At 44.4% G+C, this 18,773-nt stretch overlaps 2 protein-coding genes across 4 annotated transcripts in view; both read left to right on the forward strand.

The window, feature by feature from the left end:
• The window catches only part of baiap2b (BAR/IMD domain containing adaptor protein 2b), a 44,479-nt gene extending 37,658 nt beyond the window's left edge, over positions 1-6,821 (forward strand). For 2 of the 3 annotated variants that reach the window (XM_084671066.1, XM_084671065.1), the window contains exons 13-14: positions 365-402; positions 5,947-6,821. In XM_084671066.1, the coding sequence (XP_084527192.1) occupies positions 365-402; positions 5,947-6,064 (156 nt within the window). In that variant the 3' untranslated portion in view covers positions 6,065-6,821. Of the gene's footprint in view, positions 1-364; positions 403-5,396; positions 5,441-5,946 lie in introns of all 3 variants that reach the window. The other variant, XM_084671067.1, reaches the window with a different exon arrangement.
• Positions 6,822-11,620: 4,799 nt separating this feature from the next.
• On the forward strand, positions 11,621-14,481 carry LOC146259404 (C-type mannose receptor 2-like). The gene is made up of 6 exons (XM_084670854.1): positions 11,621-11,657; positions 11,762-12,154; positions 12,363-12,728; positions 13,213-13,248; positions 13,360-13,472; positions 13,729-14,481. Exons 1-6 carry the CDS (start codon positions 11,621-11,623, stop codon positions 13,843-13,845), a joined length of 1,062 nt encoding a protein of 353 aa, XP_084526980.1. The 3' UTR covers positions 13,846-14,481.
• Positions 14,482-18,773: the final 4,292 nt, after the last annotated feature.

Raw genomic sequence — 18,773 nt, forward strand, 5'->3', positions numbered from 1 at the left:
GTGCTAAACTTCTCCCGTTTTCTTAAAATAATCTTGTTTACGGGATGACAACGTCCTAAAGCAAAACGTCAAACTTCTTAGTCTGTTACAAAGGGAATGTGTACGACAGTGCTTCACACAAATCTTCTATCTGAGTGCTCTCAGGATTGCACCTACCCATCAAGTTCTCTTTAGAAAAGTTAACTTCTTATCTAAAGACACTGCATCTCTCTGAGCTATGTACTGCTACTGCCCCCTTCTGGATAGTTGTGATACTGCTACTGTTATTTCACAGCAAATTTTGTAAGCTAATACAGCTGTACCTGTATTTACATTACAGTTGGTTAAATGTAATTGACTGACGAGTTGTTTTATATTTTCACAGCAAAGACTTGAAGAGTATGAGGTCCACTTCCCCACAAGGTAAGACTCCAGATTTCATTCTCATCACATGCAGGTGGTGCTTGACAGCTCTGTAAGAAGGGTAGACCAGATAGGAAGCCCCACCCCTGTGAGGCCCAGGAGAGCCCATACAAGAAAACAAGTGTCCACTTTTATCTCACTCAGCACAAGGAAACATTCCGGTCCCTTTTGTTTTACAGTTATTTTGTCTTTGTCGAGTCATGTTTCCTTTTGTCTTATTTATTTATGTTGTATTGTTATGTTTTTTTATTTTATTATGTCAAATGTTTAAGTTGATAAGACGTAACGATGGTCGAGTTCAGCCGTCCACAGTGCAGGGTAAGATTGTTGACCCTGACCCCCCCCAGCCCCCCTTCAGACCATGCACCCTTCCTCATCTCCCTCCGTAAACACCTCTCCCTGTTTCTTCCTCCTCATCTGACGTATCGTTTCCTCTTGCTGTCCTTATCACTGCTTATCTGTGTCACATCTGGAGTTTCTGTCTTGATTTTCTCCTTTTGTTCATTCACCTGATCTCAAGGAAAGCCCCTTGCATGCCCCCCCCCCCCCCCCACCTCTCCTCATAGCTGTAGCCCCCCCTAGTGGCCACACACAGAGGTGTCCTTCAAATCCAGCGCGCACAAGTATTTCCACAAGCCTCACTCGAACCACCTTTTTTACAAAGTTATGCTCACCCACTCACTCCACTCCTAGATGATGTTAGCTCAGCCCAGTTAAAGCATGTTCGTCGACGTGTCATGTGAGAAACAACGTTTGCCCGCACCCTTTGTAGACTAGGGTGGTAAGGACCGAGAGGGCAGCAGGGGGGCAGACTAAGCCCCTTCCCCCCACCCCCCTTCTTCTGGTCCTCCACCATGTGACCACATGCTTCTCTCACCTGCCAGCTTCTTCCTCTCTTTGTTCCACAGTTCAACAGAGGGCAAATTGATTTCAACAGTGTGAGAGGACAGACACACAGACTCAACCTCTGCTCCCAGTGCACAGACTCCCCGCCCCCCCCCTCATCCCCCTTCAACTCGTCAAGCCAATCCTCAACCCTCACCTTTCCCTATTCCTTCTGCTCACTGCAATACAGCCCCACCTCAAGTCCCTCCTCACCACCAGGGTGCGTGTTCTCCCTCCCCTGCCCCTCCCACCCCTCCTACCATGCAAAGCTAACCAACCCTTGCTAACAGCTAAGGGCCAAAGGAGAACTCTGTGGCCTCCTCCTTTGTGAAATCAATGGAATGGACTTCTGAGGAACTTGTTGTTTGCTTGTCTTTCATGCATGTACTCATGTGCACTTTTGTTTTATGAATGGGTTAGTCTCCCATAACTAATAAAAAGGGTTTTAACAGTCGTCAGTTGAGGTGCAAACTACGAGAGGATTTTTTTAATAAATCGGAGTGTCGGTTTAATGGATTATCCAAAGAGGGCTGTAATATTGTAAACATTGTCATGATGAACCAAGGGCACATTAGCTGCTGGGTTTTTTAACAGAATGCTAAAAAACTTGATAGTTGTTCCAAAAATGTCCGTTATTCTCTTCAGCGAGACGCTACGAGTCACCTGTAGTGGAATAACTCCAGTGTCATTGAATTGTTGTTAAAAGTATTGGTAGGACTCAAGACAATGAATAGATGACCAGAATGTTTACTGTAAATACATGTGCCATACACAAACGATCTATATATCATCAGTTGACGAAATAGCACTAAAGGACTCTATCTTCTGTTTTTCTTTGACTCACTGTAAACGTATATTATGCTATCTGTTACTAATGGAATCAGAAGCTGTTGTAACATGTCATCGTTAATGTTCGGGCAATGTTAAAGACACCCCTTCCTCATCATAGAGGTGGTAGGGGTCCTTTTGAGGATTTGTTGTTGTCTGAATACTATACCAAGGCTGAATGAGGACAACCTACCCTAACCCCTGAAGAGATGCAGCGCTAGGTTAGGTTAGCATCCATGCATGAAAGAAAAGCCCCCTGCCTCTCCCCACCCCCTTCACCCCCACGTTCCAAAGGTGCTAAACGACACTGTGTGCTAACAAACTCTCCCATTCAAACCCCTTTGAAAAAACAGTTTTGTCTGCAAGTAACACGATTATCAATTAACAAGCAATGCTATAGCGGCATGTTTCGTTGCTGAGGTCTGTTATTTAGTGAAGCCTAGACGGCTAAATTTTACAGCAATAATACAATTGGATTGTAGACAAACTGGCTTTTGTCTTTGATTTGTATCACATGCATCTCGGTCTGCAATACTTAAACTGATCATATTGCGACCTGGAGGGAAGAGGGGTTGGTTTGTGGTTTAAACTTTGTTCAGCCTTCTTGTGCTTCTCTCCTCTAATGGAGCTCTGAGACAGCAGCTGTGATGTCTGGCAGGGTGTCCATGTGGTCAAGTAAAGACTAGTCTTTCTGTGTGTCAGTGCCTGTCAGTAAACTCACGCTCTGTGCTGTCCTGTCCCTGTGAGATCTTCTGCACTGTCCCCTTCACCTGGACATCTCCTCTCAGAGCTTTTGACGCCATCATGACAGCTTGCCGAGAGAGAGGAGGACACAAACAGCTCTCTGTGTGCCTCCATCTCCAACCCAAATGTTGTCCTTGCATCACGTTGTCTCTGCTCTCTTTCTGGCTCCAGTCCCCCACACTCCCTTCCCCTCTCTCTTTCTCTCTTTGTGTGACCATGTCTCCCCCAAGCTTTGCCAACTCCCTGTGCATCTCTGTTCTGGTACGTTTAGAGACAAAAGTCAAACGACCGGAAGCTGCCAGTGTTTCTTCTTCCTCCACTAGACTAAAGGTTCAGGTATGAGTGCCACCTCTGCCTACATAGCACACCAGCTCTCTGTGGCGATCAATAACAAGCATTAGATTTCCATTTTGTGTCTGTTTGGTTTATGGAACATTGCATTTTTGTTGTAAAAAGATCAGAATATTGTACAAATTATTGATATGCATGCTTTGGGGACACCAAAACAGTGTAATGTTGAAAATGACCTCAAATGTGTGGTGACTTTTTACTCTTAAAAACCTGAATAAATAGTTTGAGAAATCTTGTTCATGTATATTCTTAGAATGTACAAATGGAACAGTATGAGTGCTTTTTCATCTTAGGAATTTGATACGTTTAATTACGAGAGGTACTGTAAAACAATTACTTTTATAGTAGCTCAGTTAGGATGTTTGGGAAACCAATCAAACAGCTGAGTGCAATTAAAACATGGGGAAAGAACTAAATGAATTCTCAAAGTTGTACAAACTACAAGCATAATGTGATTTGAGTCTCCATGGTAACTTTTGTAATCTTCATTAATCAAACCCCCTAACAACGTTTCCTCCCTCTTGGCCTCCCCCCCCCCCCCCCCTCTCATGCTTAGATGACACAACCTCCACTTACACATTTGGTGTCACCTTCCACCCCCACCCCCCGCACCCCCGTGTTCTGATACCCAACCTATGGTTGTCACTGGCCTGGCTGCATGTGTGTGTGTGTGTGTGTGGGGGGGGGGGGGAACAAAACAAAAAACACCTGAATTAAGATACCTTTCCTGTATGTCTGCTTTGCATTGTTCACTTACGTTGACCATGTAAGGGATGTTGCAAATGAGGTAGAGACTGTTTAGAGGCTGTTTAGCTCCTGTGCTGAGGGGTCCTGTGTGACTGAAGGGATCTGTTATAACCACAGATAACAAGGAAATACTCTTTGGTCTCACGTGAAATGTTCCTAACCAGGGAGGTCAGTGATTTGCCTACCACCCCAGCCCAGTTGGGATACAGCAGTCTGAGCCATGAGGCATTAATTGGACATGGTGTAGGGTCAGAGGTACAGGGGACCAGGGTGGTGATGGAGGTCAGGAGATATGACCTGGTTCTATGAAGACTGAGATCCATGGATCCCCACTGAATGTCTCTCCCCAGCCCCCAGCTGGAGTGCTGCCCAGGGTGTCTGAGGGCGTGACCCTGGCAGGTGAAGGACTGATCCAGCAGAGCCTGTGTCCTGTGCTGCTCCTTTAGAGTCAGAGTTAGGCCTGACCTCAGAGGGGGAGCATGTGGGGTCAACAAACCTGCTCATTTAGAGAAACACTTTGTTCCTTTAGCAGACACTTTTATCCATAGAGACGTACACAGGGGGGATTTGAACCTGCGATCTGTGGATCACCACTCAGGGGAGTCCATGTTCAGGACACTGGCAGGGGACGGGGTGTGTGTGGATGGAGGGAGAGAAGAGAGACTGGCCCTGTCAGAACAACTATTTTGTTGATTATTTTGAGATGAATGACCTTTTCATAAAAAGGTTGTTGTCTCCAGGTGTGTTGAGGGTGTTCCCTGCATAAGTGTGTGTGTGGGGGGGGGGGTCCTGTACCTGAGGTACAGACCAATCGTACTGCATCCTCCTCCTTCCTGCCCTGACCCACCTGCACACCCACCTGTGCCACTGACCCCCAGAGCTCCGCCTCCACCTGCTACAGGTACCTCCTCAGTGCACGTAAGCCCCGCCCCCTTCTGCGTCCTGCACACCGCTGGTCCATTTCAATGTTGTTTCGTCCATAAATGGGTTTGTGGGACGTACTTGCGTATTTTGTTTGTTTGTTTTGTGGGTTTGTATCTGTGTGTGTGCTTGCTCGTCCAAATTTCTCCCCTCTCTTTTCTGTTAAGACTCTGTTTCGGTCATTTCTTGTTTGATTCGATTGAGAACAAGCTGTTGTATGATGGACAGTTCAACCTTAACTCTGATTTAAAGAGGGCAAACACAACTGAATTCTGGGAAATGTATTGAGCCAATAACAATCAGTTTATTTGACAACTACAATTCAGTGAGCGTCCCATTCAGTTTTCTGTACATCGAATGTATTGTATAGTTTTAACTTCTGTAGTGTTAAGTGAAGAAATTCTACTTGTGTTATGTGTGTGCAGTGGTTATAGATATACAGTTGTGTTTAACATGAATTAAATACACTTTGGGAAGAGTAAGGATGTTCATATCCAACGACTGTCTTTTTATTTCAGTATGGGGCCTGAGTTTGCCCGCTTTTGAGTGAACAGGACCCTTCGTAAGTGGAATGATTCCTTCAGCCAAAGTATTGTTTACTTCCTGTCCAGCTCTGTTGATTTGCTCCTGCTCTGTCACAGCTTCTGTCATGATTTGCCTCACATTCATTGGCTGTCGCTCTCATAAGATCTAACCTCATATATTTCCGCCTCATGATTGGATGTCAACCTTTATGTCGCCGACCAATCACGAGTGAAGGTTATTTGGGCGGTAAACGGCAACATTCAGCATGTTTGACCATTATAGCTGTAGCGAAAAAAACATGTCACCTCACATGCATGACTTGGTCCCCATAATCATACATCAAGACATGCTGTCAGTGTTTTGTCCCCTACATCAAGACATGCTGTCAGTGTTTTGTCCCCTACATCAAGACATGCTGTAAGGGTTTTGTCCCCCTACTTTAAGACATGCTGTAAGGGTTTTGTCCCCCTACATCAAGACAGGCTGTCAGTGTTTCCTGGTGTGTTGGTGACGTCTCCTCCTCCTGTTCTCTTGTTGCTGCAGTGACCCAGCGGAGGAAAACCAGCCCCAGCCTGTTGCAGCAGAAGACCAGCCTCCCCCCCCAGTTAGAGGCCCAGCCTCCCCTCCTCAGTTAGAGGCCCAGCCTCCCCTCCTCAGTTAGAGGCCAGATACCTCTGTGCTGGACGTCTGGAGCTGGCTATTCAAACATCAAGACCTAACCAACCATCATTCAGCACCTTGCCTAACCTTACCATGAATTTACTTATACAGCAATGTGTAAGAGGAAACAGTAGGTTGAGCCCCACTGTTAAGAGACCGGGTAATAAACTGACCATTAGTTAAGGACATTGAGGAAAGTTCTGGACTTTTTACACACAGTTTGGTCAAAAAGTGTGAATGTTGGAGTAACTATGACAATGGGTTGTACAATGATAAATTAATAGCATTTCATTTGTGAAGTAAATGTTTTTCAGTGTTATTTTGACATTTCAAAGTGTCAATGGATCATGTACTGTAAATAGTAGACCTACCAAAATCAAGGCAACATAAAATGGGATTTGTAACAATATTTTCCAGATGAATTTTATGCCATGTTCTATGTACTAGCATCTCAATAGGAATGTATTTGTAGGTAGCCTAAACAAAATTATGAAGTAGAGACAATTATCACAAATAACAATTAAACTAGAGGGTACAAATTGTGAAGTGTGCTTGCAGCCACTGCAACGTGGCAGTTTATTGAACTATAGGCTTATCACCTCCACATCTATTGTTTCAATTAATATCCATAATGTTCAAATATTTGGAGACACCTGTTTTCATCGGGTGTAGGGCACCTATATTTTCACGTTAATATACTAAAGGACAAACACAACTGACACTACTGTATCTGTAAAAAATAACAATAAATAAATAAATAAAAGGATTTTAAGTGATTCATTATTAAAGATTGCATCGATTAAAACGTATACACCATATGTTTGAGGCTTCTTGTTTAAAGGTAATGTTATCGTCATTTTGCTATACATAGCTAGCTAGTACAAGGGGAGACCTGACATCTTCGTAGTAGTTTATGTTGAGTCGACTTTCCACTATAGGCTACCCTGGGTAGCAAAATAGTCCTTCCTGGTGTGCAGGTAGAAACACTGCTGATGTTTGAGTCCTTCCTGGTGTGCAGGTAGAAACACTGCTGATGTTTGAGTCCTTCCTGGTGTGCAGGTAGAAACACTGCTGATGTTTGAGTCCTTCCTGGTGTGCAGGTAGAAACACTGCTGATGTTTGAGTCCTTCCTGGTGTGCAGGTAGAAACACTGCTGATGTTTGAGTCCTTCCTGGTGTGCAGGTAGAAACACTGCTGATGTTTGAGTCCTTCCTGGTGTGCAGGTAGAAACAGTGCTGATGTTTAAGTCCTTCCTGGTGTGCAGGTAGAAACACTGCTGATGTTTGAGTCCTTCCTGGTGTGCAGGTAGAAACAGTGCTGATGTTTAAGTCTTTCCTGGTGTGCAGGTAGAAACACTGCTGATGTTTGAGTCCTTCCTGGTGTGCAGGTAGAAACGTGCGCGGAGGTGTTTCCTGAGGTGGACCTGACTAAGGAGATCGTGGGCGGCTCCCTGGGGGGGCTGGTACTGCTGGCGTTGATCACGGCTGCTCTTTATGAGGTAATCATGGTTGTTATGCTTGGTCTTTATAAGGTCATCAGGGTTATTATGCTTGTGTAACAGACGTGGTCTTGCAAGCTACACTTGGTCTTTATAAGGGTTATTATGCTTGGGTACGGCTTGGTTACTCTAAAGCTGTGTGCTTTCAGAGGACAAACTTGAATTATTCTGTAGATTCACATCGGCAGGTATGAAACAATTACAATTTAGTTGTACTCATCAGTGCAATACAATTTACTGATACTGCTTTTAGATGATATCACGAGGATGATGTATGTCTCACTCTGTCTCTTTCTACCTCTCAGTTTCTCCCTCTTTTTCTCTATATCTCCTCTCTTTCTCTCTCTCCCTCTCCGTCTCTCCCTCTCCGTCTCTCCCTCTCCGTCTCTCTCTCTCTCCCTCTATCTCCCTCTCCGTCTCTCCCTCTCCGTCTCTCTCTCTCTCTCCCTCTCTCTCTCTCTCTCTCTCTCCCTCTCCGCCTCTCCCTCTCCGTCTCCCCCTCTCCGTCTCTCTCTCTCTCTCCCTCTCTCTCCCTCTCCGTCTCTCCCTCTCCGTCTTTCCCTCTCCGTCTCTCTCTCTCTCCCTCTCCCTCTCTCTCTCTCCGTCTCTCTCTCTCTCTCTCTCTCTCTCTCTCTGTCTCACTCCCTCTCTCTCCCTCTCCGTCTCTCCCTCTCCGTCTCTCTCTCTCTCTCTCTCTCTCCTGAACATGAGAACACTGTGTTGGAGGAGAACATCTAGTGGAGCCTGCTGCTGCTGCTGTGTCATCCAGGAGTGTGTTTGAAGTAGACAAATGTCTTAACAAAGCAAATTGATTGTTGATCATAGCATTTTCTACATACCAACAATGTTGTAACTATCCCTGTTGCTACATGGTGGTTAAGGTAACCTTTATTTAAAGTGTTGCTGAGAGAGACACACAGAGAGAAAGAGAGAGGTAGAGGAGGGGAGATGAAACCATTTGTATTAATATTGTTGACAGTCAAAATGGTACCTATGTCATGTGGTCAATGGTCAGTCAAATCCTCAACAAGGAAATCCTCTTTGTTTTCACGTGAAATGTTCCTAACCAGGAAGGTCAGTGATTTGCCTACCAGCTCAGCCCAGTTGGTAAACAGCAGTCTGAGCCCTGAGGCATTAATGTCAGGGACATGACCTGGAGTAGGGTCAGAGGTACAGGTGACCAGGGTGGTGATGGAGGTCAGGAGATATGACCTGGTTCTATGAAGACTGAGATCCATGGATCCCCACTGAATGTCTCTCCCCAGCCCCCAGCTGGAGTGCTGCCCAGGGTGTCTGAGGGCGTGACCCTGGCAGGTGAAGGACTGATCCAGCAGAGCCTGTGTCCTGTGCTGCTCCTCTAGAGTCAGTTAGGCCTGACCTCAGAGGGGGAGCATGTTAGCACAGAGACCAGAGGAATGGAAGATACTTTATACAGAACTCTTAATTGACAAAGGGGAGTTAGGTCACATTCCTCCGTGCTTTACTGGGCTGATGTGTGTTAGTTGATTGGAGAAGGAGGAGTCTTGGTGTGCCACCTTCCTCCCAAACTTTAGTGAACCCTTTCAGGTCTAACTCCATTTATTTTTAGATGAATGAATTTTCATTAAAAAGGTTGTTGTCTCCAGGTGTGTTGAGGGTGTTCCCCTGCATAAGTGTGTGTGTGGGGGGGGGTCCTGTACCTGAGGTACAGACCAATCGTACTGCATCCTCCTCCTTCCTGCCCTGACCCACCTGCACAACCACCTGTGCCACTGACCCCCAGAGCTCCGCCTCCACCTGTTACAGGTACCTCCTCAGCACACGTAAGCCACGCCCACTTCTGCTTCCCGCAAAATTGTTGTCAAGTCTGCGTGTGCACGACCGGATGCTGCGGTAACGCCTGCCAGAAGGCAACAGTTTGGTCAAAAAGTGGGAATGTTGGAGTAATTAAGATGAGAATGGGTTGTACAATAGATAAATCAACAGCATTTAATTTTTGACGAACATTTTTTCCAGTGTTATTTTGACAATTCAAAGTGTTCATGGATCATATACTGTAAATAGTCGGCCTACCAAAACAAGGCAACTAAAATGGGATTTGTAACAAGATTTTCCAGATGTATTTTCTGCCATGTTCTATGTACTAGCATCTCATTAAGAATGTATTTGTAGGTAGCCTAAACAAAATCACATAGTACAGACAAATATCACAAATAATTATTTAACTAGAGGGTACAAATTATGAAGTGTGCTTGCAGCTGCCGCAACGTGGCAGTTTAATATGCTATCACCTCCACATCTATTGTTTCAATTAATATCCACAATGTTGAAATATTTGGAGAGACAAGTTTTCCTCTCTCTTTGACGGTGGTCCAACTGCATGGAGGGAGATAGGAGAGAGAGAGAGAGAGGGAGAGGGAGACATGGAGGAAGAGGAGAGAGAGAGAGGGAGAGAGAGAGAGAGGGAGGGAGACATGGAGGGAGAGAGAGAGAGGGAGGGAGACATGGAGGGAGAGGAGAGAGAGAGAGAGAGAGAGAGAGAGAGAGAGAGAGAGAGAGAGAGAGAGAGAGAGAGAGAGAGAGAGAGAGAGAGAGAGAGAGAGAGAGAGAGAGAGAGAGAGAGGAGAGAGAGAGAGAGAGAGAGAGAGAGAGAGAGAGAGAGAGAGAGAGAGAGAGAGAGAGAGGAAGGGAGACATGGAGGGAGAGGAGAGATAGAGGTAAGATGAGAGGGGGGAGGTGAAGGAAGAGAAGAGAGACAGAAGAGGCGGAAGGTGAGAAGGCGTGGCAGAAGGAGAAAGAAAGTTAAAGAGGAAGAAAAGGTTTTGAATTCCTAAACACACCAGATCAAAGACATGATTATCTTCCCTGTATGTCTGCTTGGCAGCATGGAAACATCAGCCATGTAAATGGTGTGGATTCAAATGAAGCAGTGATGAGAGAGATACAGGACAACATGGTTTACATTCTTCTTCGGAAAATAGAACAATCCCTCTCTCTCTCCTTCGCTCCCTCCCTCTCTCTCTCTCTCTCTCTTTCTCTCTCTCTCTCTCTCTCTCTCTCCCTCTCCCTCTCTCCCTCCCTCTCTCTCTCTCTCTCTCTCTCTCTCTCTCTCTCTCTCTCTCTCTGTCTGACTCTCGATCTCTCTCTCTCTCTCTTCTCTCCCTCCCTCCCTCCCTCCCTCCCTCCCTCCCTCCCTCCCTCCCTCCCTCCCTCCCTCCCTCCCTCCCCCTCCCTCCCTCCCTCCCTCCCTCCTTCCCTCCCTCCCTCCCTCCCTCCCTCCCTCCCTCCCTCCCTCCCTCCCTTCCTCCCTCAGCTGAACATAGTAACATTAATAGAAAAAAGTAAGTACCAATAGAACAATGTCAAGTCTCAGTCTGCTGTGAACACCACAACGCTCACGTCCCTCTCTCTCCTCAGGTAAGGTGCATTTACCTTCCCCTATTATCACCTGTGCATTCCTCACACATCTGCTCCTTTATCATAGTAGAACACCTAGATGTACCATTTACAGTAGAGGGAAGATTTATTTTCTGGGACCTGAATTTTATAAATACATCCACACTTAAAATAGTAATTCAATTAATCCTAAATTTGTATCAGTTGATAGGTGATACAGTTTTGAAAAAAACAATTAAATATATATATTTTTGAACTTCCTTCATCATTTCATAGTGATGGTGAGAGACAGGAAATGTAGTGAGAGAGAGATGGGGGACATATAGCACAGGGCCTGGGCTGGATTCAAACCGGCAGCTGGGTTAGACCTGGGTTAGTCCTATGTGGTGCTCACACTTATGTGGTGAGACATGGGGGTTTCTCACAAAACTACTAAATATTTATGTTGTTGTTGTGTGAATGTGTATCTATGTGTCTGTTTATCTCTGTGTGTATGTATGTGTACCTCTGTGAATGTGTATCTCTTTGTGGATGTGTGTATCTGTGTGTGTGTCTGTGTTTGTGTCTATACGTCTCTGTGTGTATCTATGCTTCTGTCTGTATTTGTGTGTGTGTGTGTATCAATATATGTTTGTGTGTGTGTGTGCCTCTGTATATGTGTGTGTGTGTGTGTAGATCAGAGCCATGCAGTGCAGAGTCTCATCTGTTGCCCTGCTCCTTGGTAAGAGTCTTTCAAGTCATCAGTCTAGTCAACACACTTCCTACAACCTTCCAGCCTCTCCAGCTCAGGACAAACTCAGTGATGAGATGATTATGTGTTTGCAGAGTTCTGGGTGCTCTCTGCCTGTGCACTCCATCAGTATCATCTGGTCAGAACTCATCTGAATTGGACTGCTGCCCAGAGCTACTGTAGAGAGCACTTTGTTGACCTGGCGACCGTAGACAGCATGGAGGACCTGCAGGGTCTGAATGACGTGGGGAAAACCCTTGAAAATAGATTTATTTGGATAGGACTGACTAGAAACAGGAGTAGCAGCAGCTGGAAGTGGTCTCTTTCAGGCAGTCAGTTCTACAGAGAAGGAGAGAGGGAGTACAGGAACTGGGCCCAGCCAGAGCCAATCACAGGCCAGCCCTGTGCTGCACTGGTCAGCAATGAAGCAGGAGTATGGAGAGACTATGCATGTACAAATACTTACTCTTTTGTCTGTTCTCACAGGGGTGAGTTAGTATTTTCTATTCCTAACAACACGTCTTTCAGATATTAGATGAATGTTTGCTTGCCATGGCCTTCTAGAGGAAATAACTGATGCAGATTTTTATTTATTTTTTTTAAAGGTGGAGGGTTGATGTTTTTTTCATGACAAAAATATGTTGGTAACAAAATTTTTATACATGACTGAAAAATATTGATGATGGATACTCTTAGGTAATGATCCTGGCAAACCAAAGTACATCCTGGTTCTAGAACCAAGAACTTGGAGAGGTGCTCAGCTCTACTGCAGACAGAATTACACAGACCTGGCCAGCATCAGGAACCAGGCTGAAAACATCGAGATACAGCAACTTGTTCTGGGAGAGAATTCATCTGCCATCGTCTGGATCGGTCTGTTCAAAGACGACTGGAAGTGGTCAGACGGGTCTACCTCCTCCTTCAGATACTGGTGGACTGACCAACCATTTAATAAATATGGCCATGACTGTGCCTACACATTGACACATTATTACTATTATTCAGGGAAGTGGTTTTCTTTTAACCCTTGTTCTTCATCCTTCCCTTTTATTTGCCACAATGGTGAGTGAGACTTGGCAGCTGCCAGTGTGGTTTGAACGTGTCAGTGGTGTATTCTAGGTGATGAGCAGGCCTATACTAACAAGGGTTTCCTGTATGTCCTCTATTAAAGAGCAGTGATACATGGTGGGGGACTTGGCAGAGTGACAGTATGCCCTCTACTTCATACTAGACCACACCACTGAAATGGGGGTTTTACTACAGCATGAAAGCTTGCAGGGTGTTTGGAGGAGATCACATGTAGTTAATAAACCTGCTTACCAGATAGATGGAATAGTAAATTATTACACAACAACAAACTTGATCAAATTGAAAATATATCAAATGAATTGTGTTTATGCAAAAAAGTATTAAAGAGCACTGACTCATGGAGAAGGAATCTTGTCAACCCTGCGTTACATGTCACTGTATTTAGTAGTCTAATCCTGCATAATGTACTGTAATGTCCAACTGTGTTATAACGGCTACTTCCTCATTCTCACCCCAGGGAGCATCCCAAACACGCCCATACTGAGCACTCTTGGTACAACAACAGGTAGTGTTATATCTCGATAGAGCCCTTTTTACTTGAGAAACTGTGATATACCACTTCATTATAAAGTCTGCCTCCTCATTCTTACCTTCCCTCACTTAGGGAGCACCACTAAGACTCCTACTAAGGTGAAGCTGGTGGGGAGAGTGGAACTGGTTCCTAATTCACCTTCAGACTTAGAGGATCCTGCCATGTTGGACTCCATCTTGCAGCAAGTGAGTGTCTCTCTGTGTGAGGGAAGGCAGTCCTCTGACTGTACATGATGTGTAGTCAAAGTCTCAGTCATTACAGACAACCAGCAGTTACACCCTAGAACCATGTAAGGATTGTTATTGCAGTAAGAACACCCTTTACAGATGTAGCTGACAGTGAAAGGTTGGTGAAACACACATACTGATCCAAGACCAGTTCAGTGTTCTACAATACACCCCATAATGTGGTGTAACCATGACAGTGTGACTGTGCCCCCAGATGAAGGCAGCTGGGAGGATCCCAGAGCACAGCACGCTGAGATGGAAGAAGCGGAAGGATGGGAAGGTTTTCCACAAGAAGGAGGAGGAGGGAGGAAGAGGAGACACGTGTCATTAACAAGTCACAGCTACTAAATGTTGTTAACTGTCTCTTGTATCTCTGACAGTACCGATGATGTCAATGACATTTCTGTAGTTAGCACATGACGTCCTTATCACTTCATACAGTTAATTTTTTCTTATTAATCAGGTGGTGGGGTAACATGAAATGAAGTAAAGCCTACTGATCTAGTGGCCTTGTCTCATCATGTATATAAAAGATACAGTTACATGATTTTATACATTGTAATCATAGAAGGGATTTATGTGTGAGTAAAATGTCTAAGATTGTGCTACAAAAAGTTTTGAGCATTTTATAATTGGGTGTGCTTTGCCTTCGGCAAGGGCACAACCATTGTTATCTCACATATATATTATTGTTTATTTATTTTCCCACCCCTAAAACTTTGTCAATATTTGGACTACATAGACAACCAAGGTGTCAAGTTTCGTCTCGGTAGCGATTGAGTTGCTTGTATTGGGATTTACCTTCCGTTGCACAGTTTAGGAGGTTAAAACGTTTTTGTGGCGTCAAAGTGCCTTTAGTCGACGAAGGGTAATCTGTGCTAGCTACGTCACGACGTCAACACACGTTTTAAATTGTTATTTCTTATTAATACTAAAGAAGTTAGAGCATTTTATCTTTCATGTGTAATTATATCCCCTTTGTTATTCGACAGTCAAAACATGAGCTATTTCATAATACATTTTTCAACAAACAACAAACTTAACATCAAAGTCTATAAATAAAGTATCCTTAAATCCCGTGGTACATTAATATATAGTCTGATGACGGAGACAATGATGTCAATTTATTTCTTTCTGGAGGTAAACGTGTAACTTGTTAATTATGAATATGTCTAGGATTATAGTATCAAATATGTACACTGAACATAAACGCTTTGCATGGTTCTCTGGAGGTAGCATGAGGTACAGTCATAAACATCATCAACCATCCCAGTCTGCTGTGAACGTCACAACACTCAAATCTCTCCTCAGGTATGGTGCACTTCTCAGACACACATTGCTCCTTCATACTATAAGTCTTAGATGGATTGTCTTCCCAAGTCTTTGTTAGAATTTATATTGGTACTGAATTAACGAAGCCTGCAACATCGACCAACAATCACTGAGTACCATAGCCCTACTAACATGTAGGACAACAGTATACGACAGCATGCTTGCATAAAGAGCTCAAAGTAGATGTAGATAACTTCCTGGTTCTCATTTCTGAATGTACGGATGATGGGTGCAGAAGTGAAGCGGCTCAGGTTGGGCTGAACTCTCTGCACAGCCTCCCTCATACTGAATCCATGGTTGAGCAGGTGGAAGGGAAGGTTCTAGACCATTTCATTAGGGGGACCAAGCAGGGGCCATTTGTACTGTTAAAGGGGCCAGTTGTACTATTAAAGGGGCCAGTTACATTAAACATTATTGTTGTCATATAGTTTTCTTCACTGCACTGCGGGCTTTAACAGGCACATTAGTTTCAGGTTTCAGTGATCGCGTTTCAAATTTCAATTTTAGTTTGTTTTGAAACAATTTGGAAGAACTGTAAGCCAAACTGTTGCCTTTCATACAAGCTTGTGGCACATTATTGTATTCTGCATTGTGACCACTAGGAGGCGACATGGGCCTTTTAAACAGCTGCAGAGGACTGTCCCTGAAGAGAGAATACTGTTGCTATGGTAATTTCCGGGGAAATACGTATCTTGTATCTAAGGTTTTAAACTTTGCTATCACCTCACCGTGATAATCAAGATGCCCATGCAGCTTGGTGAGACAGACATCTGGGTTGACTCCAGAGGGATGCAGGTGAGAGGATGAATAATCACCAGCATTTAAACCAGGGGCATGGGTTTGTTTTCAAAAGCTTTTTATTTCATTTATTTTAACTTTTTTACTGGACTATATACTTTTATTTATTTACTATATACTTGTATTTCTTTTTTCTTTTTTACTGGTATATATACTTTTCTTAATACGTGCGGGGTTGGGGGAAAATTTGTCATTTTTAAAAAGTGGGTGGCACATGTACCACTGGTGTGTGATGAAACCTACACCAATGATTTAAACAAGTGTTGGAACTGTTGGAACTTATGAATACAAGTGGGTTGTTGTCATCTTGAGTGAACCAAGGTGTGACATCTTGGCTCCACCTTGGTTCACTTGGTCTTCCATATTTTTACCAAAAATGGTGTCGCCAAGTAATATCCCAGAGGGCTTTACATAAACACAGTTTATAAAAAAAAACACACATAACATATCAAATCATAACATGTTTTTAAAATACATATATTCTTCTTATTGTAAACATATTGAAGTATGTAATATCGACAGCAGAAATGGTGTGAGTGTCCATACAGACATGAAGCTGGTGTCTGTACGTGTGCAGGACTGTGCGGTGGCCAGGTGTGGCGTGTTCACCTGCAGCGTGTTCGTGAGAAGAGACGACTCCCTCCTCTACAACATCTCTGGAAACATCAGTTCAGGATGGATAGAACAGGTAACACAGCTTCAATCTCTCCACGAATATATCGTCAGATATAACTGCTGGTTTAATAGATCGTGTTACAGCAAGCCTTTCTCAACCCTGGTCCTCAGGGACCCCTGTCCTGCATGTTCTAGATCAGGGGTTCCCAATCCTGGTCCTCGGGCCTCCCTGCCCTGCATGTTTCCTTGTTCCAACACACCTGATTCAAATGAATGGTAGTTAGCAGGTTTCTGCATAACTAGATAACGACCCATTTATTAGAATCAGGTGTGTTGGAGCCAGCACACCTGAGTGACCCCTGTCCTGTATGTTCTAGATGTTTCCCTGCTACAGCACACCTGAGGGACCCCTGTCCTGCATGTTCTAGATGTTTCCCTGCTCCAGCACACCTGAGGGACCCCTGTCCTGCATGTTCTAGATGTTTCCCTGCTCCAGTACACCTGAGTGAACGGGTCGTTATGTAGCGCAGCAGAAGAAGCCAGGTAGTTGATTTGACCTCTGACCTGTGAGGTGTTTCTGTTGTTCACATTGGCCTGTCGTTTGGCCAGTTCTCTCTGACCAGCACGGCCACCCTGGACTACGACAGAGATCAGTACATCTACGACTCCCAGGACTCCAAGAACAACCCTCCCGTCCAGAAGGTACGGTAGCCATCATCATCATCATCATGGGGGTCAGATGGCTGAGCGGTTAGGGAATCGGGCTATTAATCAGAAGGTTTGATTCCGGCTGTGCCACGTTGGCGTTGTGCCCTTGGGCAAGGCACTTCACCCTACTTGCCTCAGGGGGAATGTCCCTGTACTTACTGTAAGTCGCTATGGATAATAGTATCTGCTAAATGACTAAATGTAAATATAATGTAATCATCATCATCACTTCTTTGTGTCCCTTAGCATGACACAGTGTGTGTGTATAGTGTGTGTTTAGTCTGATGTGTATAATGTGTGTGTGTCCTGACTCATGGTGGGACATCATGGCTGGGATGTGGTCCAGGTTATCTGTCTGAAACACTGCTGATGTTTGAGTCCTTCCTGGTGTGCAGGTAGAAACACTGCTGATGTTTGAGTCCTTCCTGGTGTGCAGGTAGAAACACTGCTGATGTTTGAGTCCTTCCTGGTGTGCAGGTAGAAACACTGCTGATGTTTGAGTCCTTCCTGGTGTGCAGGTAGAAACACTGCTGATGTTTGAGTCCTTCCTGGTGTGCAGGTAGAAACAGTGCTGATGTTTAAGTCTTTCCTGGTGTGCATGTAGAAACGTACGTGGAGGTGTTTCCTGAGCTGGACCTGACTAAGGAGATCGTGGGCGGCTCCCTGGGGGGGCTGGTACTGCTGGGTTTTAATAAGAGTCAGTTCAAGCAGATGATGGAGAACTCAGGTGATCCTGAAGGAGCGGACCCTGAACATGAGAACACTGTGTTGGAGGAGAACATCTAGTGGAGCCTACTGCTGCTGCTGTGTCATCCAGGAGTGTGTTTGAGGGAGACAAATGTCTTAACAAAGCAAATTGATTGTTGATCATAGCATTTCCTACATACCAACAATATTGTAACTATACCTGTTGCTACATGGTGGTTAAGGTAACCTTAATGTATAGTGTTGCTGAGAGAGAGACAGAGAGAGAGAGGTAGAGGAGGGGAGATGAAACCATTTGTATTAATATTGTTGACAGTCAAAATGGTACCTATGTTATAGCCATTTCTGACATTTTTTGATCTGACGGAAAAAGTTGCACTTGCCTTGTGTTATGTGATTATTTCTATATTTGCATATTGTTTCTGTATTTGCATATTAGACTATCATTTGATTGAACAATAGAGTAATTGGTTAATTGGGCATTACATGGAATGTTATAATTGCGGCACCTGGATGGCCCATTGGCTAGATGACTTGGTAGGCCAAATGTTGGGTCGATAGAGCTGTAACAGATACGGTTTTTGACCACCTTTCAGTATTATCTTATCCTTTTTAGTTTACTGTCGTTACTTTTGCTTTCTTGTATGAATTTACAACTCGTTTATGTTCACCGATTTTGGAACCAAATAAATGGATCAAAGAGTATCAAAGGTGCGTAATCCATTACCTGCTCTCTAGACCCATGGCCTTGACTGGATTTTGGAGTCCTAAAAGTCAAAAACCTTTATGGATTACTAGAAAACTACTTGGGATTTAGGTGGAATAAACTTGGATACATCGCGAAGGCTTGGGAGCAACGCGGTGAATAGTTTGTGAATGACCCGATGTGTCATGAAAGTGGTCAACGGTCAGGCCTTGATGATACCACTAATCCCCCAGTCAAAGCTCTCATACAGCAGGGGTCCCCAAACTTTTTTCTGCGAGGGCCAGATCATTTTTCCTGTCTTTAATTTGGGGCCCGGTCGGTCTGTAACAGAAAATGACATGGGCTGGAGTGACTACCAGTATTATTGTGAAGATTTTAAATGTATTTATGATGCT

Source organism: Hypomesus nipponensis, chromosome 13 (assembly GCF_054491055.1).
Source record: "Hypomesus nipponensis isolate SF chromosome 13, ASM5449105v1, whole genome shotgun sequence".
In the NCBI taxonomy this organism is placed as follows: domain Eukaryota; kingdom Metazoa; phylum Chordata; class Actinopteri; order Osmeriformes; family Osmeridae; genus Hypomesus; species Hypomesus nipponensis.

Bases quoted from the DNA above. Each gene is read 5' to 3' on its own strand.
- LOC146259404 (XM_084670854.1), top strand. From the start codon at position 11,621: ATGCAGTGCAGAGTCTCATCTGTTGCCCTGCTCCTTG. The intron at 12,155-12,362 runs GTGAGTTAGTAT...GGATACTCTTAG, and splicing joins TTTTGTCTGTTCTCACAGGG to GTAATGATCCTGGCAAACCA. The intron at 13,473-13,728 runs GTGAGTGTCTCT...CTGTGCCCCCAG, and splicing joins TGGACTCCATCTTGCAGCAA to ATGAAGGCAGCTGGGAGGAT.